Here is a 27,309-nt window from a genome sequence, read left to right as displayed (position 1 = left end):
ATTGATATGATATGATAGACATGATATGATATGATATGATATGATATGAGACAATATGAGATAATACATTATGTCATATCAGGACGGGCAGGGTAGCCCACCTCCTCCTCCCAGCCTGGCAGCTGGGGTGACACTGCACCCAGGTCTGAGAGCTACACAGGGTGGCCTGGAGAGGATACTAGAATCCAGGCAAGCCTTCAGGCTGCAGAACCCTGGGTCCCTGCCATGTCCTGGTTGGCAGGAATGATCCCCAGCTTCATGATTCCCAGCCATGTGTAGGAAAGCAAGTAAGCTGATCCAGCCAAGCAACCAGGAGAGAGGGGAGGACATGGCTTTCCGGGGACCTTGCAAAGGACAGCAGTGATATCCAGAGGGCTTTTGAGACCAGCATGAGCAGAAGGAGAAACCCAGACAGCACGCAACCCTGCCTCAGTGGGAATCCCTTTGGTCCCAAGCCACACCCTTGCACCCCTTGCCTGAACCCAAGGCCTGACAATGCTCCGGCAGATCACGTTACTGCTCGGGGCCATGGTGTGTCCAGCCAGGCTCAGTGCAGTGCTGCTGTGCTGGGGCTGCCAGTGCTCAGCCAGATGCCAGGCAACACAGGGCTTCACTGTCCTACCTGCTCCTATGCAGATAGACACCTGCCCGTGCAGGAGCCCTGTCAGCGCTGACATGGGTGAACAGAACCCTGCTGGTGCATCCAGAAACGGGAAGACATGAGTATATTGACAACTGGTTATTCAGCTTGCTGCATAAGCACAGCGGAAAAGAAAATCCAACAGCTTCCACCAGTCTGTTTTGCAGTGACATTAAACCATTAAACCCATGCTGAAATTTTTCATCTTACAAAGATCAATATTTATGATCTGCATCTGGAATTCATCTGAGATGGAGGCATTTCCAATCCAAGTGTCATTGCTAATGTCATGAGTGGTTTTCTACTCCTCATGGAACAAATATGTACACCCTCAATTTTTACATCTTAATTAGGGTTCAACAAAGTACAAGTCAACAACCTAGATGCCATTTTTCTGCTATTTAAGTAATGCTTTTATTATCCTGAAATAAGATGAAAAGCTGAAATCAGGCACTTTACCTAGATTCTGTGATGGAAATAGTGAAGCTATGGAAATGTTGACACACTGGGGTTTCAGTATTTTCCATCAAATATTCTCAGTTGTCAAGTTTGAAATGTTTTACTCTCTTTAGATGAAGAAACCTGAAATATCTCATTTGAAATCACTTTGAGACAAAATTGCATTTTTCATCGGCCCCATCAAGCAGCAGAACCAAATTAGTATTTCCAAGTTCCACCTCTTTCCGAGCTTTCTAGTGGGTAGATAGCATCTCATATCATAGTGAGATATGTACCTCAGCTGATGCACCATGTAGTTAAAAAATAACAAATGTGTGGATTATTTTATGGGAAGCATCCTCCAGTGAGTTCAGACCAGAGAACAGAAGGGGTTGTGGAAAGGGATCTTGCTCCAAGCCCCATGGGATATTCCCCTTCTCCCACATTCAAGCAGGACCAAAGCAATCCATGAGTGCCAGCACCAGGATGGGGGGATGCTGTAGGGATGTCCAGGACCATGGGACATCTCCACCCATCCCAACACCTTGGAGCCATGGGTGAGACACTTGGTGCTTGCTTGATCCTCATCCATTACCCTTCAGGCGGGAACTCCCAGCTCACACTCTGACCTGCCTGCTCCTCAGCTGAAGACAGTGACCGTGGACAAAAGCAGGACAGGAGAGTGGCCAGAGGGGGTCCCTGGTCAACAGTGGCCATCATGGTGTCAGGATTTATAACTGTATTAAATGGCATGACAGTTGGCCACAATAAATCAGCTTCCCTTCTTTCCAAATCACAGACAATAAAAGGTTTGGCAGTGAAAGTAATTCATCATCATAAAGTCTTGAGACATTCCAGCCTTCAATTTCACTAAAATTCTCAATACACCAGAGAGGAGTGTCAGAGTTTTAGGGGAGAAGAAAGACGGGGAGAGAAGAAAGGGGAAAATAATTAAAAGAAAACATGAAGAAAGATTGGGCAGGAATAAATACAAAGGTTAGAGAAAGGAGTACATTCAGGACAGCACTCTGGATGATGGGGGAAGAGCTGCTCTGTTCTCTGCAGGGTGTATGTGATGATGAGCAAAGCTGATGTGCCCCTACCACCCCTATGGGTCCATGGGGAGGAGAGGCTGGGACAGTGTCCCAGAGGAACAGCCAAATTTCACACTCCCCTCGTCTCCCAGACCTGTGGGGCCACCGCTGATCCCTGCTGCCTGCAACCTCTTTATGCCACTTAGTGGGGACAGAGGAATGACAGTGATGACAGCAGCTAGGGCTGGTGGAGCACCATGCCCACAACCATGAGGGTGCATTCCCCTCCATGAGGACTGCAAATTCATTCTTTCTCTACCCAGCAGGAGGGACCTCCTCTGCTGCACCAGAGGCCAGCTGCAGCCAGAGCAGCTCAGAGCAGCCACTACAGAAAGGGAGTATTTTTCAGAGGATCTGCAGGCAGTGTCTTGCAGAGGAAAGCGCAGAAGTAACTCTGTGGTCTACAAACCCTTGGGTGATGTGACGCACAGGAGCAGTGGCTTTCCATCTCTCAAAGGGGTCAAGTACAGGGGATAGGCACTCCTGTCTACCACATGCTGGTCAGGGCAGGGAGGCAATATCACCACAGAGCTGCTTTATCCATGTCACAGTAGGACCCAATGATATCCTAATCATATGTTAAGAACTTAAGATCACGTCTCATTAAAACCTGAGTTAATATCAAGATTTGAAGGTAGTGAAATCCCTAGAAGAGATGGATAAAAATCTGTCTCCTGAGTAGTGAGGATGCAGCAGTGCATCCACAAACCTGTTAAGTGAACCCTTATAGTGGACAAGGTGCACCTGGCCATAAGGTGATAATCCCACCTCTGCATGTCCCCCTAAGATCTGATAATCCCACCTCTGCATGTCCCCCTAAGATCTGTGACTTCTGCAGCCTTGCACATCCTTACAGTGGAAGGCCACAGCAGCTGTACCTCTTTTGGTCAAACATTTTACTGCAGAATGAACGCTGGCCTCTCTAGAGTGGACAAAGCCATTGGGATGCTCTGGGGCAGGACAAGGGGATTCATGGAGCACCTCCTGGAATGGCCTCAGCAGCTGCAGGCGAAGACACACAAAGCAGAAGTGCTCTGCAGCCCTGTACCCTGTGTTCAAGCACCAGGTGTGGTGTATGTCCCGTGTGTCCCTGTAACTGCCAGTGCTCCTTTATTCCTACACTGACCATCCCCAGTGCAGCCCCACAGGACAATGCTCTCCAGAGAACTCAGGGGCCACATGCAGCTTTGTCACCCAGGCTAGGCTGGGTAACGCCCTGGCTCCACAAGGTCTATGGTTTGCTGTCATTCAGTGTCCATACCAGACAGCTTGGCTGTCCCTGCATCAGCATGGGGGTGAAGCTGGACCTGGATGCATTTGGGTCTGCCTTTACTGGCCAGCATGCACAGCTCAGGCAACAGAGGACACAATTTTCCTACAGTGTGAACAACTACCAGACCTGTTCAAGGCTACACTAAGGCCTGGGAATAGTTTGTGTCCATGTGCCACAAAACTCTATTAACAAGGACAGAAGGAGCAAAAACAAGGCCTCTGATTTGCTGACAGTCTTATCCACAGCCCCCAGCATCACCCCACCTCTTATGGACCTTGCAATTAGTGCAGCTTTAGCCACACCTGCTGCGTCCCCAACACACTCTTCCACACACTACATACTCTTGCGATCTTTAAGTCCCAGTGGTCAAGGACCATCCTTCCCTCGGAGCACGCTTACATCTGGGGAGACCAAAAGGTCTGGACCCAAAAGTGCCAGAGATGAAGCCAGCTGGGGATAACCCACACATCCCTTTTTAGAGAGGTACTGCTGATACATGAGCCTTTTTCAGAAGTTAATGTTTAAGAAAGGTATAATGTCATCACAGGGCTGTGCTCAAGGATTTCAGATTGTTGTAATGAATGTACAATGAAAAGATGGAAAATTCCAGAGGGACCCCAACAATCCTTTCATTCTTTTTACTGAATTTACTTTTGAGCCACATCTGTGTGAAAATCCCAAGCCAGGTGTCAAGTCTGTGGCAGAACAGGCAGTCCCCATCCCTGCTGATTCTTGTGGGATTTCCACAAGTGATGTTCCTCACTGCTGGTAGATGTGCCAATTCCATCAAGCAGCTCAAAGCCAGGCAACTTGTATTTTGATAAAGTGCCAGTGACATTTTTCTTTTTTTTCTACTGCGTTTTTCTTTATGTGTATTTTTTATTACAGTTCAACATTTTTATGAGAAATTATACAAAACCCAAAATTCAAACATTTTTTTTGCCTTAATGTAAAATGAAATCATAAAGAAACAATGGTTCATTAAAAAAAAACCCTCAAAACCAATCAAGCAAAACAAACCAAAAAACAACAAATAAAAAAAATTACAAAAAAAAAATAAAAAGCCCCGTAGGCTTATAAAATCTCTATTCTTGGCTAACACATTGTTTTCGAGAGACAGAACTACAGGAAGAGCTCTTTCAAAGAACAGAGAACATAAGCAAGAACTTTCCTCAAAAAATACACTGCAGCATTATTAAAGCATTACTTCAAACACTTTACACTTAGCAGTTTTTCTTTCTTGAGTAATTCCTAAGTTTCACCTGGATTTCTCCCAGATTTCTCCTGTGTTAAAAAAATTAAATCATGCTCCCACTTCTAGGGAATGATAGGAAGGTGTGAGGACACAGCAGACACCAAGTAGCCTCCTGGCATGCTCTCCACTGCTCTGGGGTGCACAAAGACCCAGAATTGCCTCTTTTATGACTTCCTCTACTCACTTCCCAAAACTAATGGTCTGATAACTCACAGTCAATTCATTGCAAATACATAATCTCCCAACTGGTCGGATATCATTTAAGAATTAATTCCTATTAAGCAAATTAAGGCCACATATCATCAGTGGCAGAATAACAGAATTGTTTAGGTCAGAAAAGCTCTCTAGGATCCAAGCCCAGCCATTTCCCAGCAGTGCTGAGGGCACCAATAGTCCATGTCTCCACATGGCTTGTAAATCTTTCCAGGGATGGCAACTCCACCACTGCCCTGGGCAGCCTGTGCCAGGGTTGAACAGCCCTATCACTGAAGATATTTTCCCAATATCTGGTGTAAGCCTTCCCCAGCATATCTTGAGACTGTGTCCTCTTGTCCTGTTCTTGTTCCCTGGGAGCAGAGCCTGACTCTGACCTGGCTCCACCCTCCTGTCAGGAGGTTGTAGAGAGACAGAAGGTCCCCCCAAATTTCCTTTTCTCCAGTATGACCCCTTAGCTCCCTCACCACACCCAATAACACTCGTGCGCCAGACCCTTCCCAGCTCCATTGATTGTCACTGGACACATTCCAGCACCTCAATATCTTTCAGAGGTCCTCAACCACTGTAATCAAAACAACTGCCTTGTCCTACAAACAACTTCTGCAGCCTGACTCAGATTGCCACTACATTTTATTTTTGTGCTGAGCAGAAGTGCAGATGTCAATGCGCTACTGCTGCTACTCACCTGGAAATATCATTTTAGTGGCTTGCACAGAAACTCTCAGAGGTTTTGTTATTGTTGTGGGCCAAAAGAAAAAGCAATTAAGGAAGCATTTAAGCTAATTAGACTGTTTTCCTTTCCTTTTTTTTTTTTTTTTTTGTTTGTTTGTTTGTTTTTGCTTTGTTTTGGTTTGGTTTTTTTGTTTGTTTTTGTTTTGTTTTTGGGTTTTTTTTAATTATTTCCAAACTGGAGATCTACAACAGATTTCAGCATTTATCTGGCAGTGAGAAATTCTACCTGCTGGCTGAACTAGCTGTTGTAAAAGCTGCCAGCCAGCCCTGAGCACCTGAACCCCCCAGCTGCCCTGGCAGTGGTTGGCACAGCTGAGTGTGAGCATCCCCAGGACTCAAACACTAGCATAAGACACTGTGCATGAAGCCTGCAGAGCACTTTCCACCCACCAGTGTGGAGCTGGTTTGACATTGGGTTTTTTTCAGGGTGCTTCAGACCACTGTGAGCACAAGATGAGGCTGCTCAGCATGTTTGCAGAACAAGCCCTAGGCCTGCCACAATCAGGAGCACCACGAAGGCACCAGAACTCTCTTGTCTTAATCCTCCTGCTATAGCTGCTCAATTTGAAATTGCATTTATTATCCATACCACAGTGGTATTTGGGGCAGGGGGAAACAGATTTAATTAATTTGACATTGCAAAATCCTTAAGTAAAAGATGCTATGTAAATGCAAATTGTTATTATACATGCTTTGCACCAAAATATGTTTACCATAGTTAAATTCAACATTTAAATCCACAGCCAAACTCCCAACAGAGTCAGGCTGTACATCATCAAAAGAGGCAGCTAATAGCCTGGGTCTTAGTGGGGTACAAGTGCTCTCGTTTGCTTTCTCAAATGCACTTCTTCTTTAATAGCAAGATAAGAATTCATAAAAATGGAAAAACTCAACAGTGTCACAGTTAGACTCTGTCTTCTCATTAAAAATTGCCCTTTTGTTTTTCAGATTGGCTGCTTTCCACAGGAGTTTATGTGGGCTTTTCTCAACTCTTTAACATGGCAGATCCTATTGTGACTGATGAATAGATTATTGGGAAATGCATCTGCACTTTTATCCATTAAATGTAGAAACTAAGTTGTAACTCTTAGCACAACAGTTCACTAGAAGCCATCCATCTACCAACATCAATCTGCACTTCAAAACATTCCTGTAAAAGTTAAAGTATAATTCTGTGATTATGTTCCATGTTTAAACAAGATCAATATTTCCAGGTAGGGACAGGTTATATGACCAAAACCTGTATATAATCTCAGAAGAAGACTTTTTATTGTTATTACAACCAGGCAACAACAATAAAAAACACACCAAAGCATTTTTCCAGAAAAAAAAAATGTAGTATTAACAAACCCAAATATTTTCTTTACTTTCTTCAAAACTGTGCTAATTTGGGGATAGGGATGGGAGGGGAGAAAAAACAGAAAGAGAAGGAGTTGTGGAAAAGTTACATTACTCTTATTTCAGAGAGTTGGAACAGGAAGTACAAAATGAAATAGCTTTTGACTGAAAAAAATGCAAATATTTTTTTTAATTTTAAATCAAAATAATTCAATTCCTTTCAGTCATCGGGTGAAAGCACAACTGTAAAACTGCTGCTGACTATCAGCTGGATAACAATTCTCCCCAGTATCTTCAGGTGACCCTTCTTTCTCTCTCCGGAGCAGGTCCATCCCACCTGTGCAGGTCCAGCTCAAACTAAGCACTCCCCTTTCCCTCAATAGCCATTGGAAAGAAACAGGCACATTCTGATGAGAATCCCTAACCTTATATGAAGAAATTCTTTGGACAAGTTACCCTCTGCAGGTGTTTTCTTCTTTCCACCTGGAGATCTTGCTACAGGGATGACCAACCATAGACCTCCTAAATGGTGAGACATCAGCAAAGACAGTCCAGTGCTGTGTCACTGTGAGAATCAAATATATGCAGGTAACCAAGGGGGCCAGAGTCCACAGCTGAAGTGTAAAAAGTAGATTTATTCCATCACCATGCTGGCACTACAAGGACAAATACACTGCTAGCTTTCATCTTAGCAGAGGCAAAAAGTGTGTGGGCTGTTCCCAGTCTTACATATCAACAGGCCTATGCAACACTTCACAACACTGTGAATTTCCTCCGTGCTTTTATCTCTCTCCCAAGGCAGGGAGTTCAAAATGTCTGAGAGAGGGTCTCCAAGTCTCCATAAACACCTGTGTTACCTTTACATAGAAATTCTACTTCTCAGAAAAGACAGAGGATAAAGAGGATAATTTATATTTTCCCACACTGTTATTCTCCAGACCTTGGCATTTCTAGTTGCAAAGCCACCTAAATTATCATCCTCCTCAACAGATCTTCTTTTTACAACATTTTTGTCCCAGTCACTCTTAAAATACAAAGTAGTAAATGCTACTTGTTTAACAGACAAATAGTGTTTCATAATGAAACCAGGTTTCTCATTAAGAAATGGGTCAGCAAGACCCATTGTGGTCAGCAAGATCTGGATTTAGACCTGAATTCATGACAATAAACAACTCACAATTGCTGAATCAACTAGATTGGATATTCTTAGGTTCATTCTTTTTGACTACAGTAATATACAAATTAAAATAAACATTCCCTTTCTCCCCCAGGAACTGCCACCAGCAGATTTCACCATGCTTTTCTCATCATTATTGAGGCACATTTTTACTTCTTGTTAATGAACTACTAACCCTGTATCACACTTTTGCACCTCTAAAATAATAGCAGTCTTCACTGTAAACATCAGGTGTTCATAAAGAAGAGAACATATTCTGTTTCATTATGTATTCATGATGTTACCTGCATTAGCCACAGATCTGTGTCACATATGAATAACTAACTATCTGGCACGATGTACTACACCTAAGATGTTGGATACATCTCCAGAAATTAAAAGGTCAGGCTGATCTTCCCAAGGGTGGAGGAGTCTGCACTATGTTCAGTTCAGCTTCACATCTGGGATCACCTGTGTCTGGTGGCAGAGTCCCGCAATGCAAGCCAGAGCAGGTAACTGAGATGACAGCCATTGGGAATGTCTCTCCTTCTCCATCTCTCCAAATAGTAACTGATGCTGATCCTGCTCTTGTTCTCTTTTTCTCACCTTTTTGATGTGCATACAAAATGGGCAGCAAAGTCCACAGATTTAGCTCTCCAGAGCCATTGTCTACAAGGCTGACCACAAAAAAAAGCAAGGAACGTAACACTCCAAGCTGTGGCTGCAAGTTTGAATGCAGAGGATAAGACCTTGTCCATACTTGTCCATACTTGGCAGAGTCTTGGTCTCTCCCTGCATGTGAGGAAGAGCAGGAGAGCCAAGGGTGATAGAGATGTCCCAGCATATGGTAGAAGACCAGGCTCCTCTACTCCACCATTTGCTAGACAAAAAGCCCACTGACAAAACTGTGCCCCTGACACTTCTTTTAATGGAGTGATACAGAGTTCCCATCACACTCCAGTCCAGGAAATTATGTTTCTCTGCCCCTGGGTGAGGTGAGCCTGGTCAACAGCCACTCCTGGCTCTCTAAGAACGTACTGACCCTGCTGCTGGACACAGCTGGGCTGCTGCAGGTTCATCAATCCACCCCCAGCACAGCACTGGGGAGCCACATAAAGATATCAGTTTAACGTGGCTTATCTTCTCAAAGTGACACCAACCATGCTGAAATCAGCAAGTCAATGCAGGGAAAATGTATCTGGAGATAATTAGTAACAATCACAGGCTGCTTGGAAACTGCTGACAACAGCGGCAATCTGCTGGGCCTATGTCATTGGTTTGTAAAGGGAGAGGGCCCTTTCAGGCTGTGGCAGCATGCACTGACAGAAGGGGTTTTTTAAACTTACTATTGAACGTGGCATAAAAACAATGCAAAGAAAGCAAATGGCTCTTTAATCAGAGATTTTGCTGGTGATCCACAGCACAACAGATGTGGTGGATGAAGTACTGAGAGCTGTGACTACATTTCTCCTTAGCAGCAAGTACTAGCATGAGTGTCAATGTTTAAGCAATCCTTTAATTTTCAAGATCTATCCCATATGTTTGGATATGCCAGCTGGCTAAGAGAGAGAAATATTACATTTTCTACAAACTGCACAGAGGATCTTTGCCATCCTAAATCTAAACATTGCTTTGCCACCCACACCACAACCTGGTAACAAGAGCAATGAAAAACTGTAACCATAGTTCTGTTCTCAGACATATTTCCAATAAATTATTTTATAAGCTTACAGACTGACACCGTAAGAGACCAAGTTCTCTTCACATATGGCAGCCCAGACTACTCCAGAACTTCTCATAAAAAAGATTAAGCTTGAACAGCAGATACAGCAATAGAAAGACACAAGTGTTCCTGGTTTGAACTCGTGGTTTTCATATTTCAAGTCATTTACTCACTTTTCAGCCTTACCAATAGCCCATTCTGTGTTGAAACATCATGCAATTGTGTTCACAGCTCTGCTCCACACACACACCCAGAAGAGTTCTGGGTAGAAGAGATGTTTCTCACCAGTGCTGCTCTAGATACCATAACTCATTTGACAGTGATTTAAGCAGCTCTTGGACTCATTACACTGAAGCTGTTACAAAATTGTTTATAATCTGCAATGTCAACACAGAAGCAAGATAGACCTCAAGGCAGTAACACCACCAAACACAGACTTAGGACATTTGCTGGACTTTTATCCAATTAACCCTCACTTTTACAATGGAAAACACACTACCTAGCATGCTAAAATATGTTGCCCTCAAGGCTTTCAGCTTCATTCTCTGAGTTTATTTACATACATCACAGGACAGCCTGTATGAAACAAGGAAGAGTGTAAACACTCAAAAAAAAAAAAAAAAAAAAAAAAAAAAAAAAAAAAAAAAAGGTGAATAAATTAAAAGCAATGGAACTTCCTGAATCTCAAGAGAAGACCAGAGGTAAGGCTGGCCATTCCTCCTCCAGTGAGAAGCAGTTCACATTGAAAATGCCATCACAGATTTGTGAGGCTTAGGCTCTTCTGAACTGAGGGGGGACAAGGACCAGGAGGTGGTTTGATTCTGGCAGGATTTCTCTCATGAATAAGGGCCTTACCACTGAAGTGGGGCTGATACAAAGCTGACCTTTCTCCAGCGATTGTTACCTTATTGATAGCCTACCATCCATCCCCTGTCCATCCTACGCACAGAACACTAAACCAATAACTGGATTTTACCACAGCTTTGGTCAGGCTACAGACCACAAAAAAACTCTGAGAAGGCAGAATAGGTGGTGTGCTTGCAGACATTTGTTGCACCTTGCACTCATAACCATTGCTGTGCACCATTTCCCAGCTCCTGATTTTCAGAGATACCTACCACAGATGAAGATCCCATGGCAATATGTACCTTATGCTTACAAATGAAATAGGATCAATAAATATGTCTCCTTTTCCAAATTCCCTATCCCACCAAGGAAACAGGCTGGGTAAAGAGTTGTGACTGAAAAGATATGTTATATGAGGGGAGAAAATAGAGGAATCTGTCCAGAACTACAGTGAGAAATACACCACCAAGTGTACTGTAATGGACATGCCTTGCACATTACAAAGTATAGCTTGCTACTGAATCCTTCCTGCTCCTGACAACCTGCACAGCCCTTTCAGCTCCTCAGGAAGCCTCAGAGTAGGGACCATGACTCAGGCATACAATATGGGCCCAGATCATGATGGAGATTTCTGGGTGCTTCCTGTGCATGACCAGCACAAAACTATTCCTATGGCTATTAGAAAGAGTATATGAAAGTATAGCAGGTAGACCATTTTCTCCAAAAACATATCAAAAAGGCATAGGTTTTAGAAGACTCTTGATATGCTTATGTAAATCTACATTGTATGAATGCTGTTGACAGAAAACTCTACAGCACTTTCAAATTAAAGATATAAATACCCAGTGTCTTGAAAAATGCATTCTGTTGTAGCTGTCACTCTGACATATTTAAGACTAATGGCAGGCTTTTTTCAAGAACCTGCTGTTCATAAAGCCTGCTCCATGTTTTTGAGGAGAACTAGCAAATTTAACACTTGGAACCTCTGCTCAAGTGTAGGTAACTTGACAGGGAGAACCTCTGTGAAATCCATATTGAATTCCACAGCGTCACCTCTGTAATAGGTTTTACTCTAACAAATGTGATCAGTCAGCTCACAACACTCTAAGGAAGTAGCAATGTGAGACATGTAAGAAGTGCTTAAATGAGGGCAAAGAAAGAAGTACCAGCCAAAACAGCTCTTAGCTGAACCTCATTTTGTCCAGGTGTAAATCCTGGATGAGCAGTCCCTTAGAAGATGACAGAGGCTGTATTAGGTCACCCAAAGCCTTCTTTTCTCCAGCCTGAAAAATGCCGACTCTCTCAGCCCTTCCTCACAGCAGAGGTGTTCCAGCCTCCTGATCAAAGAGGATGCCTCCTCTGGCCTGGCTCCAGCAGCTCCACATCCTCCCTGTGCTGTTCCCCAGGGCTGGCAGCTCTGCAGGTGGGGTCTCACATGAGCAGGGAGAGGGGCAGGATGCCCCCTGCCCTGCTGCCCACGCTGGGGGTCAGGCCAGCACAGGGGGGTTTCTGGGTCCCAGCACACACAGCCAGGGAAGGGCCAGGTCTCACCCACCAGCACCCCAAGTCCTTCTCCCAGGGCTGCTCTCAGTCTGTTTGTCCTCTGCCTGGATCAATCCTGGGAGTAGCCCCAACCCAGGTGCAGCATCAGCATCTGGCCTCTTTAAACTTCATGAGATTCCCATGGGACACTTCTAGACCTTTTCCAAGTCCCTCTTGGATGGCCCCATCTCTCAGAGGTGTTAGGGCACTCTCAGCCTGGGTCACCTGCAAATCTGCTGAGGAATCTGCTGATTCCTCTGTCTGTGTCACTGATGAAGATATTAGATAACATTGATTCCAGCACAGACCCCTGATGGACATAGATATATCTGTATCAATGCTCTATCTCCTCACAGCTTACAAGCCACACACCTCCAGAAGTCCCTCTTTCTGTCCATCCATCCATGCCTAGACACCCTTCTTATCTATGAGTCCAACACTCAAACCACCCATTCAGAACCAGACAGATATTGAAAGAAGTCTCTCCTATCCCACTTCAAAGTATTTCTTTCACTCTCCAATCTCTTCTGAATCCTCCTAAACTTTGTCAAGAAAAGCTGAAGGCTGATGCTGTACTGGGTTAAAACAATTTTGTAACAACACTTGTTTTCAAAACTTCTCTGCTAGATGAGATTTTAAGGCATTAAAGACATAGTAATACTTTACAAAAAACAGTATAATCTTCCACTGTAGCTACAAAATAAAGCATTACATCCAATCTTTCTCAAAACAGAGAAAATCCAATGAAATTTGCACTAATTAGACATAGCAGTAACACACAGAGCTAACATTCCTATGAAACACAGAGCGTTAAATTTTAAAAGCCCTCCTTTTTTCTGACTTGCACAACAAATTTGGGATACAATTTAATAATTAGCTTACCATTTGGCCAATTTCCTTGCAAGCAATGGGGTCAGTCCCAAATAAATAGGTGACCAAAGCATTTATCAGACTCTAGCTGTTCCTTAACTCTTGCTCTACACCTGCTGAATAAATGCAGATGATTTGACATTCCTTGAAGAAAAAGCATTTGGTTTTGGTTTAAATGCTCAACTTTAGTGCATGGGTACAATTCAGAAATGGTATAAAATGAGCTTCCAAAATTCAGGCTAGTTTGAACTGTCATAAAAACTCCATCCAGTCAAACACACCAGGTGCATTTATGAAAAAATAGCTCCAAAGCCCAAAAGCAGAGGCAAGCATTCTGCTTTTCAGTGATGCGGTGGTATTCAAAATATACTTTTGGGGTGGAGGGGCACATCCTTTCCTGAACAAGAGGGATGGAGGCTCCATCTGTCAGCTACAAACATACACAAACGATTTACACAAGCCATTCAGCTCTCTTTCAACAAGAGCTCCTATGAAATCACATTCCAAAAGAGACTTTCTGAGCAAATTACTCCACATATGACACAATTTTTCCATAAAGGACCTCATCATGCAATATGAAGGTACAGACAATTCACACTACTTACCAGTGTTTGAAAATTATTTACCTGTGACAATAGGATAGGACTGAGGCCCAGGAACACTTGCTCCCAAATCTGCAGAAGTAGGGCTGGTTATATTTGCCTTCATGTCATCCAACCCACCAGCTAGTGAGGCCATGGCTGAGTATTCAGTTGCCTGGAAAAAGAAACAAAAGACATTTTAGTGGAAATAAATTTACTAATCAAGAGTTTTTTTTTGCCTGTGCCAACAGAAAGTAGATGCAATACAGAACTCAAAAATCCATTGCTCAGCCAGTGTTAAAGGCAATGCCTATTTACACTGGCCTTTTCAACATTCAAACTGTTCAATAAGTGGATCTGTGCTTATCACCAGTGTTCTCAGAGAACACCAAATTAGGTTTTCTTTAAAAAACCAAAGCCAAACTCATTAATATGTAACAGGGCTCTCCTGAAAGAGGAAAATTTGTAGATTACCTGCCAAGTGCATGCTACTTTCTTGTTTGGAAAATGTTCACGCCTCTTAACTTCCACACTCTCCACATTTCAGTGTTGGCACTTGAGGGGACATGCACTAACGAGAAGGTGGAAACAGGTTTTCTGTTTCCCTTTTCTTGGGAATGTTGTATTTTTTCATCATTTCACAGGAAAGAAAAGGTATGTATATACAAAGAGTTTGCTTAATTGATGTATTTGTAGATAATTATTTCTAAATCCAAATTATTTAAAAATAAATCACCTGACTGTAGAAAGAACACTGTGCCATTTCCAAATAATTTCCTAATCTCATTACCTGAAAGAGGCTATGGTAAGCATAGAACAGATCTCAGAAATCAGAGTGTTTTTGTCCCATAACCCTGTTTATAGGACAGAATTCTGCAGCATTCTATAGCCAATGAGGCCAATCCATGTATCTAAAGGATGTATATGGCACAAAGCTTATCTCCATTTGCCCTTTTTCAATTATTTCTTATTGTTAGGATCATTCCCACAAATCTGGGAAGTTTTCTTTCAAAGTTCTCTGTTCCCTGCTATGTGCCCTTTTTAATCCTTTATTTGTGAGACAACAGTCATGCCCATATCCACTGGAGATTGACTTCAAATAAAGAACTACAATGGGAACAGGTAAACTGAAGAGCAGACACTGTGATGCCAATCTCTAATGAATTCCTGAAGATTAAGTCAATGCAGAAGCCGTGCAGAGATGAAGAAATGCAGATGAACCCAGGATCACATGGAGGTTTTTTGGAGCAACCAAAACAAAACTCAGAAAAACACAGAATCCCAGACTGGTTTGGATTGGAAGGTACCGTAAAGACCAACTCATTATACATGCCCCCTACCATGGGCAGGGACACTTTCCACTAGACCAGGTTGTTCAAGGCTGCATCCAGCTAGGCCTTGAACAGCTCCAGGTATGTGACATCAAAATAAGTGAACTTTTTTTTAAGGAAACAAAAGCTGATCTGAGTGAATACATCCTCCTCCTTCCTGCAAGTTTCTCTGAGAACTCAGCACATAATCTGGTGCTTGCCACTAACTCAGTACTTTAGTCAAGAATACATGCTGGTGTCTTTGTAGCTCAGGTCTCACTCAAACAGAAGGTAATTTACATGGATAATCCTGTATTAACAGTTCTGTGTAATAAGCATGTTTTTTCTGCAGACACCATTTGCACGAGGTAAAAGTACAGCCTGTCACCTTGAAGGATCACCCCTACAAACCTCTTGAAGATGAGTATGCAAAATACATTTTACCAGGGACTAGCTGCTGGCCACTCTTGTCCTGCACCCAGCCCATGCATCAGAGTCCTCTGACTTGTCTCCTAGGAACCTACATAACCTTTGCATTAAAGTTGTACTGTTCCTCAGTTCTTTCAGCTCATGCCTCCTCCAACACCCTCTGTGCCCTCACTTTTGCCTTGCCATCATTCACCTAGGCCTTTTTGTCTACCATCACTGCTTCAAAGACACCCACACCTCTGATCCCCACTTCTGCTCCTGGGAGAGGACAGCCCTGGGAGCCTCCCTCTTCTGCAGAGGATGCTGATAATGGTCCCAGCCTTCCTCCTTCCTAGAAGTGTAATCAAAGCTCCTCCTTCTCATTCAGCATGACACCACAATGCATTTCTCAGCCTTCCCACACCATTCCATGTTTTCCTGAGTCTCCAACCCCACCTCTCCCCTATACAAGGTACATGCATATATGGAGGCACTGCTAGATTTTTTCTTTCCCCAAAACCCTAATCTGGCAAAACATCAGAGAAACAATAGCCCTGCAGAGACATCCCAAGCAGCTGGTGATGCACAAGCATGGATGGACTGGCAGCACAGCAGAGGAAAAACCTGTTCTTGTGTGCTGCAGTTTGGAATTTCTGGTGTCTCTAGAAGAGCACAAACAAATCCCTGGGGAAGGATGCCTGTGTTCACCCATGTTGCTCTATGAAAGCCATAACCACACCATATGAAGACTAGAAAATCTCTTTGTATCCTCCCATGAGGGAGATCTACCCCTCCCAACAGGCAGAGAGTGAATGTGGTTTCCAATTACAAAGTGAGAGCTGCACACCTGTAGTTTGGAGGAAGCATCTAGCTGGAAGGGGACCCCTGCCATGGGCTGGGTCACATGAGAGGACTGAGGAAGGAGGTGCACATCCCAAACTACAAACCCAAGTGGAACCAGCCTAAGCCCTCAACTGCAATTCACAGACACAGGAATGCATAACTCCATAGTTTGCTTCTCTTCAGGAGTCCAAGGAACTGACCCTGGGAGAAACGGGACCAGAGTTAAGACTTTTAACTGTAATGACCTGGAAGCACCGTGCACATGAGGCATGAGCAGCCCTCTGAGCTTGGAGAAACTGACCATTTCTAGTGTCAAGCAAGCGGCAACCAGAGTGTAGCATAACCTGGCAAGGGTTACAACAGAGGTAGCCTGTGCTCTTCCATGTCACTGCACCACAGTGAGTGGCGCAATATACAGTGGCACAGTCCCAAACCATGGAACCACATCTGCAGGAGGGATTGGAAGCATTGCAGAGTGTGGATGGAGAGCCCATAGACAAGCAGCACTGTGGTAAGAATGAGCTGAAGATGTGCAAAATGGAGATCTGGGGTCCTTCCCTGCTTTTGGTCCCAATAACTTCCTGCAGATGGGAGCTGCGTGTCTTTTGCCATTGCCCAGCAACTTTTCCCAGAGTAATAATAGTGGGATTTTAAGGGATTTTCCAATCTTAAAGGATTTCCCAGCTACTTTTCTGTGCCCAGATCCCTTCTTGGAACTACCATCAGCTGAACACTAATAGCCACACGGAGCAAGCACTGACCACTGTTTCTAGCACTGAGGCTGAGCAAGTGCATGCTGAGGGGCAGCCCTTCTGATTGCTGACTCTCCTCCCATCATGCATTCTCAGTGGAGGAGTGACCCCCTCACATCACATCCACCTCTGCAGTTACAGTCTGCACCACAAAGCAGCAGGGTCAGGGCCAGCACTGGGCTGGCAAAGTGGCTAGCACTTGCCTGTGGGCAGAAAAGGAAACAGTGCTGCTAACAGCAAAGCGCTGCAGAGAGGTGATGGTCAGCAGAGGCATTTTCTGGCCCCCAAGGAGTGGGGCATCAGGAGTGCAGAGTAGAGGAGGCTTCACCCTAAAACCACACTATGGGTACTGTCTGCAGCTCTCCTCACTCCCATGGGGGGCCAGGAGACTCTAGAACCCCTGAAAAACCAAAAACCTCTCTTACACTGTGGGGTCACAGTGTTTGGTGTTGAACCTCTCATGAGGGGTACAGTGGTGTCCCCTCTTCCCATTTCCCCCAGGCAGACCTCTTCCTTTCAAGCACCCCATCCAGAGTGGAAAGGAAACCCCGGGGGAAGGCAACACTCATGGAGCAGCCCCTCACCCCATGGCCCCACTGAGACCCTTCTGCTGAGCCCTCCTGCCAACCCTTCCCAAGAGCTTCTCCAGCTGATTGGGATGGGAACAGCAGAAGGGATCTCAGATTTGGCTCCTGCACTAGTACGCTCTCACCACTGCTGGTGGGAAACAGCCCAGAATGACCATCATGGCCAGGGGTGCCTCCTCGTACAGCCAGGAAGCCTGACCTTCTGCTTGGTGGGTGAAAAAGCAAGAGACGGGTGTTCATTACCCTAGAAATTACCTGAAAAATGACTGCCTGCGGTTGTACCACGCACTGTCTCATCAGCATGGAGCACCACTGCCATAGCATGGAGGAGAGAAAACACAGACATGTGAAACGAGGTATATATAAAAGAGAGACTGAGAAGGACAAACTGAAAGGAGGGGCAAGACCAGATCTTGTGTGTTCCCCTGCCCTATCCTATTCTGCTCTGGCTCAGCTCTGGCAGACAGGAGCTGGGGGAGTGGCCGCAGGGGCGAGGAAAGGAGTAATCTCTGTGTGCCTAATAGCAGCAGTACAAGTCCTCTTGCAGCAGCAGGGTCTGCACAGTCCCTGCCCATTAGAAGTCTCTGCAAAGTTCAAACGGGAAGTTGCTGCTCTAAGTTTTGAATCTACCTCAATTACAAAAGCCTTATTTCTAACTATTAATCCCTTGGAGTGGTGATTGTGATAGGCAAATGGTAAGAAAAAGGGTGCAGGAGGGTTTCATAACTGTTTTCAAATCTGCTGCACTACAGTAAAGCAGAGAGGCAGATCACAATCAGCTTCACCCTGCACTTTTTCTGGTGAAGATACCTGAGTGTAACACACCAAAAAGCCAACCTACCCTATGTGTACAGAAATTGTCTCTGACATTTACCTGGGATTTTGTCCAGGGAACAAGGCTGCTCCCTGAAAAATCCTGGTTTTTAGGTGCCAATGTGGGAATCTCAGGGAGCTACGAGGCTGGAATGAGACCTGCAGCAGTGCTGTCACCCATAAGGTGTGAGACAAATGTATCCCCTTTTCGCCTCATCCCTTTTGTGGGGCACAGACCTCACAATGCTGCTGAAGGGGCTGTACCAAGCGAAAACAGACAAGAGCTGTCTGCTGCACAGGGCAAATGGCCATTACAATGAGCCAGCTGGGGTCCACTGGGACTTGCACATGTTGCTTTTTGCGTCTGCTACAGATTCCAAATCAGAACACCAGGCAGGCATGAAATAATACCTTCTGCGTTCTCCTGCCACTGGCACAGCTGCCCCCAAGCCCACGGCGCTGGGCAGGATGCAGCAGCAGCAGCAACAGCAGCAGCTCAACAGGAGCTGAGACCTCAGTGCAAGGTGCCAGCTTGGGGCTTCAGGGCTTAGTCTGCCTCCTCACTGATCGTGTGCCCTGCCTTCCTTCCTGACAGAGATGGTGTGTCAAGAGCCTTCATTGCCAAAGAAAACACTGAGGTCCCTGAAAGACAGAGTACTGTCCCCCAAATCACACCCACCACAGCCCCTGGTCATCCCTGACAGCAGCAGCAAGCCAGACCTCACTCAAAATATCTCCAAGTTTTCGCATCTTAGTATTTTAAAATTAATTAATAAATAGAGGCAAAAGTGGCACATGCCAAGCAGGCTGTTCACAGAAACCCACACTGCAGCCTGACAAAGGGAAAAAATTTGTAACGTTAGATATGGTTCAAAGAGTTTAATCCAAAGCAGCTGTAATTAATCTCCCCAGACTTTCAGAAACCCAGCAGCGCTTGCAGCTGCAGGCACCACTGCTGTTCTGCCTGGAATTTCATGGGAATGGAAAATCCAGCCTGATGCCCTCCTACTCAGCCACCCAAGACATGGGTGGGAAGGCTCCTGGAAACCTATACATCAAAGTCTCACCACTGCTGCCTGCCAACCACTACCCCATTTAATAATTTACATGATATTCCCTGCACCGGGCACTGCTGACACCAAACCAAATCCTACTTTGGAATAAATGTTATTTACACACCTAACTGGGACTGAACCCTTTTCTTGTTTTCAGCCACATTGAGCTCATGCTGTCTCACAGAACGTGGAAGTTTGGTTTCAGTGGTACAACCTTTTCCCCTAAGTTTAAACTGAACCTCCCCTTCACAATACATATATGTTTATAAAAAGTTAACAGCTGTGCTTCATTTTAGTTCAAATCCAATTAGGATTGTACACATCCCCAGACATTCCTTTGAAGGCAGTGAGAATTAGCTTGTGCACCCTGCCATGAACACATTTACCCTCATACTTCAAAATAACTGACCTGTTTTTGACCCAATCTTCACATTATCTGCATAAGGGAAATGATATACAACATTTTACATTTCCACAGTACAATTCATAAGTGGGTGCAGATATTCTCAGATTTTCCAAAGGGACACCCAAATCCAATCTAAATGCCAAGAATTTACCTGTTGTTTTTCTTTTATACATATAAATAGCTGCATTTCCATTCACTCTTTGTTTCTCATTTTCATTTTGTTCTAATATCTGCATGTAAATGTCTGAAAATAGCATCTGTAATTGAAGATTATGAAGTATAGCCAGCTCCTGACAGGCTGCTAAGGAAGATGGATTATCCTCATTTTTCTGTAAATTTTGTCAATTTTGGAATTCATAAGCTATCAACACTGATCAAAATGTGACTGCACAGCTGTGTCAAAGCGGACAGCGCAGCACCGGTGCAGCTCCGAGGACAGCTCTCCCCAGCCACTCGGCCAGGGGCACACACTGCAGGAATCCTTCCCGGCTGTCTGCAGTATCTACATCCCAATCACACTGCCCCCTCCACCCCTGCAAAAAAAAAAAAAAAAAAAAAAAAAAAAAAAAAAAAAAGAAATTTAAAAAAACAAAAATTCTATCAAATAAATAAGTAAATTGAAAGTACGCAAATTCTCTGGTGCGCCAATTCAGATCACAAAGCACAATTTATTGCATGTTCTCTCTTTTTATTTATCCCTAAGTAGTAAACACGATTTCCATTCAGGGGGTTCGTTATGTTCCACTCCTACCAGACAATCACAGCACACTTGAGGCAATTGTTTAGCCTCTTCCTCTCAATTTTCCCATTACTGGGAGTAAGTACTGTTGGGACTCTTTAATAGCCCGACTGCAGCCCATATCAATAACAGATGAGGTTTAATCGTCCAACACAAAAATTATTTAGGCTCAGTAAGGACATTCAATGTCATTTGCATAATGGCATTTCTATCCTGAGCACCTAACCCATCGTGCATAAACAAGACCCTGGGACCATAAATAATAATAAATCATGACGTCCATGCTCCTCTTGCTATAATAGGAGCCTCTCTATGTAGAAATTATTTCAGCAGGAAACGGGCACTATAATTTTAAAGACATGTGGCACTGCACAGGCCAGTAAATCACACCCGTGCGCAGTCACGCACATACACGTGCCAGTGAGTCTGCCCATAGTGAACAGCAAAACCCCATGGAGCAGCAGCACAGAACACTGCCCATGCTGGCTGCTGGATATGTTTTTAATATTGTTTCTTAGTCAGAGGTAGCAGGCTGAACAAAAGCAATGCCTGAGTAGTGTGTGCAGTGCCTGGGCATGTGCTTGATGGACCTGTCAGTCTGCCAAATCCCTGCTGGGAAATCCCTCATGCCTGCTGTCCTTGGATCTCTGGAAAAGTCTGATGGGAAGAGAGCAGAGACCTACAGATGCTTAGATGGTGTTTTCCAAGCAAGCCCTCCATGGGCCATTACAGTCCCCAATGCCCAGCAAGCATTGATGCTCCTCATGATTCAGAATCATGAATCATTGAGGATGAAAAGCCCTCTAAGATCATTGAGTCCAACAGTTAACTCAACACTGCCAAGGCTGCCATTAAATTATGTCCTCAAGAGCCATAAACTTACTTGGTTTCCAAAATGAAGCCTGCACTGAAAACTATGCAAGGCCAGCCCAAGAGTGGTAAGTGTACGCAATGAGCTGAGGTGGCTTTCCAGATTTCAGCCTCACCTGGCCACTAACGAGTGCCTGGACAAACAGAAACATCAACACTACCACAGTGGCAAAGCCGACTTCTGTTTCGCCAGGATTTACTAGTTTCAACATCACATATTTATCCTCAACAACTCGAGCACCTCTCTATATAACATAAACTGTTGTGCTCCTGCAGGACACAAAACAATAGGAATGCTCGCCCAAGCCTCCACCCACCCTCATCAGCACAGGTTCTTCCTTTCTGTCTCCATGACAGAACCTCCCAGTTCAGTTTATTGAGAAAAGTAGGAACTCCAAAACAGATTTTCCAGAAGCCTACTCCCAGTTTCAGTGTTGCAACACCAGTGCCTGCAACTGCCCCAACCCCCTCCAATTTCTTCTCTCCAGTCCTCCTCTCTCCAGCCTTCCTCCTCATCCCATGGCAGCCCTCTCCTGCTTTCCCCACAGATTTATATGGGGCATTTCTCTTCTACCGCCATTTCCTGCCCCCTCCCCAGCACCTGTTCTCAGCACAGCACCAATTGAATTTTCTCAGCAGCCTCCACCATCCTATATGCAATGCTAAAAAGGAAGCACCTAATCAAAGTAAAGCACAAGACATGCAATGAAATCAGCGTAGCACAACCCACCCTGGTGGAAAAGCAGTTTACTTTTTGTAAACCCAGCACAAAATTTAGGCTTTTATGCCTCTAATTGCTACAAGATATTGTTTAAAAATGCTGTTTCTCAGGACAGAAACTGGACACTTTCCTTCTCAACACTAACATTTCCAGGCAGAGGAGGAGGGAAAAGGTACAATCCTTGATCATGGTGGCCCCTCTGGTTCCACTGAAGCACTAAGCATGACTGTGCAGAAAAGAAAACACAACCTTCAGCACAGTCAATTATTTCTTTATGGAGAAATATGAATCAGAAATGTGAATGCACACTGAGAATGCATGAGGCTGGCACCAATATTGCCAGATCTTCAATCCATCCCACCAATGGCTCTTGACACTTGAGAAGTCTTATGCAAATTTTCAAGAACAGTTGGTATTTGTGTCATGCTTTCACATGAACTACCCAAACGTGTTTCACAAATGCCATCTGAGAATCCTGTCGTAGCATTTTTTGTATCCTATTAAGCATTGTGTATAATAAACTGGTCTCAAAGTGGTGATTACCAAAGCGGCAGATTGGTGGGGTCCAAGCCTCGCAGGTAGCCAAAGCCCCTGCAGTCACTGCACCTACAAAGGCACCAAACCTTTACACAGGGGAAAGCTAACAGAGAAAGCCACGGAGTTTGCTGTTTTGTGGCATGTCACAAAGTCTAAGCTCAACAAATCCACGTCAACTCATGAACTCCTGTATCTCAAAGCCAAACACCAAGCCAACACACATTCTTCATTCTCCAAAAGACTTTTGCTTTTCCTGTTGGTGCCCCTTGGGGTCTCATCATCCTGTAGAGGTCAGGAGCCTTCTGCCTTCCATTTTCAGGGAATAAACTTTCCCTTCAATGCTGAATTCCCCATCAAATCCCCAATACAGACCTGACCTCATTTTTTTAAAAAAGGCAAAAACAAACTAAAAAAACCCCACATTAAACAAAACCCCCACACTTTTCCAAAGCTTTTCGTTCATTTCTTCACCTTCACCTGAACTACAATGGTAAAGGGCCACAATATTTCAGGCCAGTTTTCACTATAGCATGTTTATGGAAAAGACAGAAATCTTAAAGTTTTTTTTCCAATCTATACGATTGTATGGTTCTGTGCCTGGGTAGGTAGGAAATATAGGAAAAGGTAGAATATTAGGGGAAAAAAAATACAGAAAGGTTTGTAAGTCATTTGAACAGGCTGCCCAGTGAAGTGGTAGACTCACTATACCTGGAAGTGCTCAAAAAACATGTGGATATGGGTGAGGACAGGGTTTAATGATTAATATGGTGGTGCCACTGAGCTGACAGATGGATTTGATCTTAAAGGTCTTTTCCAACCTTAACAAGTCTGTGATTCTATAAGTGCAAATGTTGCTTTCAGAAGCATTATGCATCACTTTCTGATTGTCTTTGGAGGGATGGGATTAGAAAGGCAGCAGGAACTGAACAAACTCTGTGCACTGACAGCAGGCAAAGTGACTGACTTGGATATCTTAACCAGAGTGTTTTGTCCTGAAAACAAAAAGTGTCATGATGGCTGCTGGGAATGTGGAGTGGGGGAGAGGCTCCTTGCCCTTCAGGCATGATGCAGGCCTGCCTCATGCAAAGGGAGGCCCTGGGCAAGGGAACATCAGGGGAGTGATGCAGTGCTTGCTTTGATGCAGCTTGCTTTGGGCAGGGAAATGGGCTCCTCACTTTCAGAAATATACCTATGAACACCAGAAATTGTTTGCATATTGGTATAAAAAATTAAGCGAAACAGAGACAAGCTGACAAGTTAGAGTACCTATAAGATGCTGGTTACAAGTAAAGAGACTCTGTCTGATGACACACAGAGCCTATTGCTGCTGGATGCCCCACTATCATGACAGGCTTCAGTGATGGACCAACTATACAGAAAAATCATCAAAGAGAACAGGTTTCAGTGAAACATTTCAGTTTTTATCAAAACATTTTCTGTAGCAAAGACAGGTCCAGCCAGGCACACTGGTGTTGTAACAGTCACTATTCTGCTGCTAAAACTGCAGAAGGCACCTGGGCACCACACATGCCGTGGTGCATCACCACAAGCAAACAGCATAAGGCAACCAGAAGGGAACCCACCACTAGTATTACCTGAGCACTTCTTCCATCCCAAAAGCTACTCCAGTTCTTATGCCACAGAGGTATTTGGGGTTATATTTTCAAAATTTCCTCTCCAGTCACCAGAGAAGAACCAGAGAAGAACCACTTGAACAAAAACACAGACACAGCAGCTGTGCAGTCAACAAAATCTCCCACTGTTATCAAGCTTCACAGTTTGACAATGCCTGAAAGTCATTCATCAGGTACATAATCTGATGACAATTTCTTGTGTAACATAATTTAATTCATTACTTAATCCTGTGTTTCAATTATTTAGAAAGGTCCTAATAACCAGTGAAATATTCCAAGCCTAACAGAGCATCTGACAAGTGCAGTTCTTATGCCTGGCTTCACTCCACAGCTCCTATTCCAGGAATGCACTCATCACCTCCAGGACCTAGCTCTCCCTCAGCCCTCTGTGAGTGACTTATCTGGACTGACATGGACCTGAGGTCAGCCCTGAGCCTGAAGGGGATTTGGCAGGAGAAACCCTTGCCTCTCCAATGTTGCCCTTATTTCATTCCATTTTCAGGGTGAGGGGAGCAGAGCTGAGCATGCCCGTACATGTTAATCTACTCTCTTAGTGCAGGAGCTCTCTCCGGTTTTGCGTTTGGGGTTTGTTTGTTTGTTTGCTTGCTTGTTTGCAAAAATCTGCTGAAAAAAAAAAAAATAAAAAAATCTAAACAGCCCGTATTCATATGAGCAGGGAGGAATTTTGAATCAATCCCTTTTGTGGAACTGGCTTAGCTCCACAATTGCTTTTTGTCGTCATTCAGACACTGGTGTAGGTTGTTTCTGATTCAACCCCGTACTAAAAAAAAGGGCAACCCAAAACTATGGCATTCTTCTGAAAACCCAGCCTCTGCACTGAGCAAGTTTCTCAGATTCCTTGGCACTGCGTAGGACTCTCCATCTCATCCTATACACTGCGCGAACCAGTGCTGCTCTTCCACGCTAACCACAGTTTTCACTGTAGCCACACAGTTTTTCCTTAAACACATCATAACAACTGGAATTAATGAAGTGGATGAGCAGCAAGGCAGTGGTATGACCTGGGCTGGAAGAAGTTTCAGAGATCCCTCAAAACAGGGCCAGCTATGGAGCAAGGCCATGCAGCTCAGGGGTTCATCTAGGTGGGTCTTGAAAATCACCACAAACAGAGACTGCACAACTTCAGATCCTGCAAAGCCTCTCCTGTGTCAGTTCATGGCCCTGTCTGTTGTGTTCCCACTGTGCACCCCCACAAAGAGTTTGGCTCCTTCTGAGTTGTTTTAGCACATCAAGTTCTTCAAGGGAGCATACTCCCATCTTTGTCCATTATAAGGTGATGATGGACAGATTTAGAGAAAGCTCACAGAATGACTGTGAAACAGCAGTGATTTCCAAACTAGGACTGGAAAATGTACTTGAAACTTGTCAGAACCTGTGGGGTCCAGTCATTTACTGAAGTCTAAGTAGAGAAGTCTTGTTCCAGTCTTCAAATGCTGATGCAAGCCCTTCAGCTTAATAATCTGAATGGGCCAGGCACTAGTTAAATCAACAGGCAAGTGTGTTCACTACAGAGTTGTCCTTCCTTCTCTTGTGGGGCTAACATAGACATAAGGAGGTTGGTCAATTTTGACATAACTGGCCAACTAGTGCTGTTACACGGCATTGTCTGCTATTGGTGAAGGATCTTGTTTATCTCTCTAAATTAAAAAAAAAATAAACTATCTATTGCAAAACACACAATAAATAAAGACATGCAATTACTCAATGCCAGTTCCCAAATTTCAAAGAAATGTGAACACTTCTATCAAGACAAGTGGGGAAAGCTTTTCTTAGATTTCCTACCTCTCTATCACACTTAGAAGCCATGGAAAATCTTCTGGAGGAGATCACCTGATGCCTTTGCAAGATGTTGTGTTCTATGCAGTCACTAAGCTCTGGCTGTAAAGCTGGTGCAAAGTGCTGAGATGAAACTTGATGTCTGGAAAAACATCCCCTTTCAGCATTACCCAACAAGAATGGTGCTGTGGCTGCAATTTCCAAACATTTTCCCGAGGTGTTGGGGGTTAGGATTTTTTCCTTTTGTTTATTTCATGGAATTTTGTCCCAACTGTTGCTAAGGGAGAATAATGACTGGTAATTAAGAGACAAAAGAAATGGCCAAGGTTGGGGAGAGTGTAGCTAGCTACCTTCTTACCTGGGGGGGGTTCTCTTAGATGGACAGAGATGTGAGATTTTGCCAGGGGGTGGGGGACTGGGCTCAGCTCCTCTCTCTCGACACTGGGGGGGAGAGAGGCCCTGGTCGCTGAGGGGAGAAGTCACCACTACCACGGGGTTCCATCTGCTGCTGCCATCTCCTGCCGCGAGTGAAGCTCTGCTCCAAAGAGCGGCCACTGCACTGGGACCTTATTAATGCACAACCTCACTAAAAAAGACCCTCACCATCCACTCAGGTGCCTCAGGGGAAAAAAACCCCGGACCCTGAGCCCTCCCCCCTCCCAGGGAGCCTCTCTCTGCCCTGTTTAGGAGCCCAGCAGCTCTGCTGCTTCTCTACCATTGCTCCGGGTTTCTCACTACACTGTAACCCAGTAGCTGATACATTTCATTTGCTACTCTGGAGTCTGCTCATCCCTACTGTCCCAGCAGCCACTCTGAGGTTCCTGCTGCAGCCCCTTTCTTCCATCCAGCCGGCCCGCCATTGCCGGATGAGGGCGGCGCTGTCGCCACAGCGCCCCCTGCAGCCGCGGGGGACTCACAGCGCCCCCTGCCCGGCCGGGAGCCAGCAGCGCCCCTGCTGGCTGTGCCCGGAACTGCACCGGAGGGCAAAGCGCCTGCGGCCGAGAGAGGCTGGGGCTGGCTCTGAGCTTCAGGCTGGGCCTGGGTCTGTGCTTGGGGCTGGGACTTGATCTGTGCTTGGGGCTGGGCCTGGGTCTGAGCTTGGGGCTGGGCCTGGGTCTGAGCTTTGGGGCTGG

At 44.8% G+C, this 27,309-nt stretch overlaps 1 protein-coding gene across 8 annotated transcripts in view; it reads right to left on the bottom strand.

The window, feature by feature from the left end:
- The window catches only part of PAX5 (paired box 5), a 123,735-nt gene that overhangs the window by 40,498 nt on the left and 55,928 nt on the right, over nucleotides 1-27,309 (bottom strand). For 7 of the 8 annotated variants that reach the window (XM_041463306.1, XM_041463309.1, XM_041463310.1 and 4 more), the window contains one exon: nucleotides 13,750-13,879. In XM_041463306.1, coding sequence (XP_041319240.1) covers nucleotides 13,750-13,879 — 130 coding nt within the window. Of the gene's footprint in view, nucleotides 1-13,749; nucleotides 13,880-17,859; nucleotides 17,917-27,309 lie in introns of all 8 variants that reach the window. The other variant, XM_041463305.1, reaches the window with a different exon arrangement.

The sequence above is a fragment of the Pyrgilauda ruficollis genome, unplaced genomic scaffold (assembly GCF_017590135.1).
Source record: "Pyrgilauda ruficollis isolate IOZ18807 unplaced genomic scaffold, ASM1759013v1 scaffold164, whole genome shotgun sequence".
Classification (NCBI taxonomy): Eukaryota; Metazoa; Chordata; class Aves; order Passeriformes; family Passeridae; genus Pyrgilauda; species Pyrgilauda ruficollis.
The sequence above is the reverse complement of the archived record's forward strand: the minus strand, read 5'-3'. Positions and strand labels throughout refer to the sequence as shown.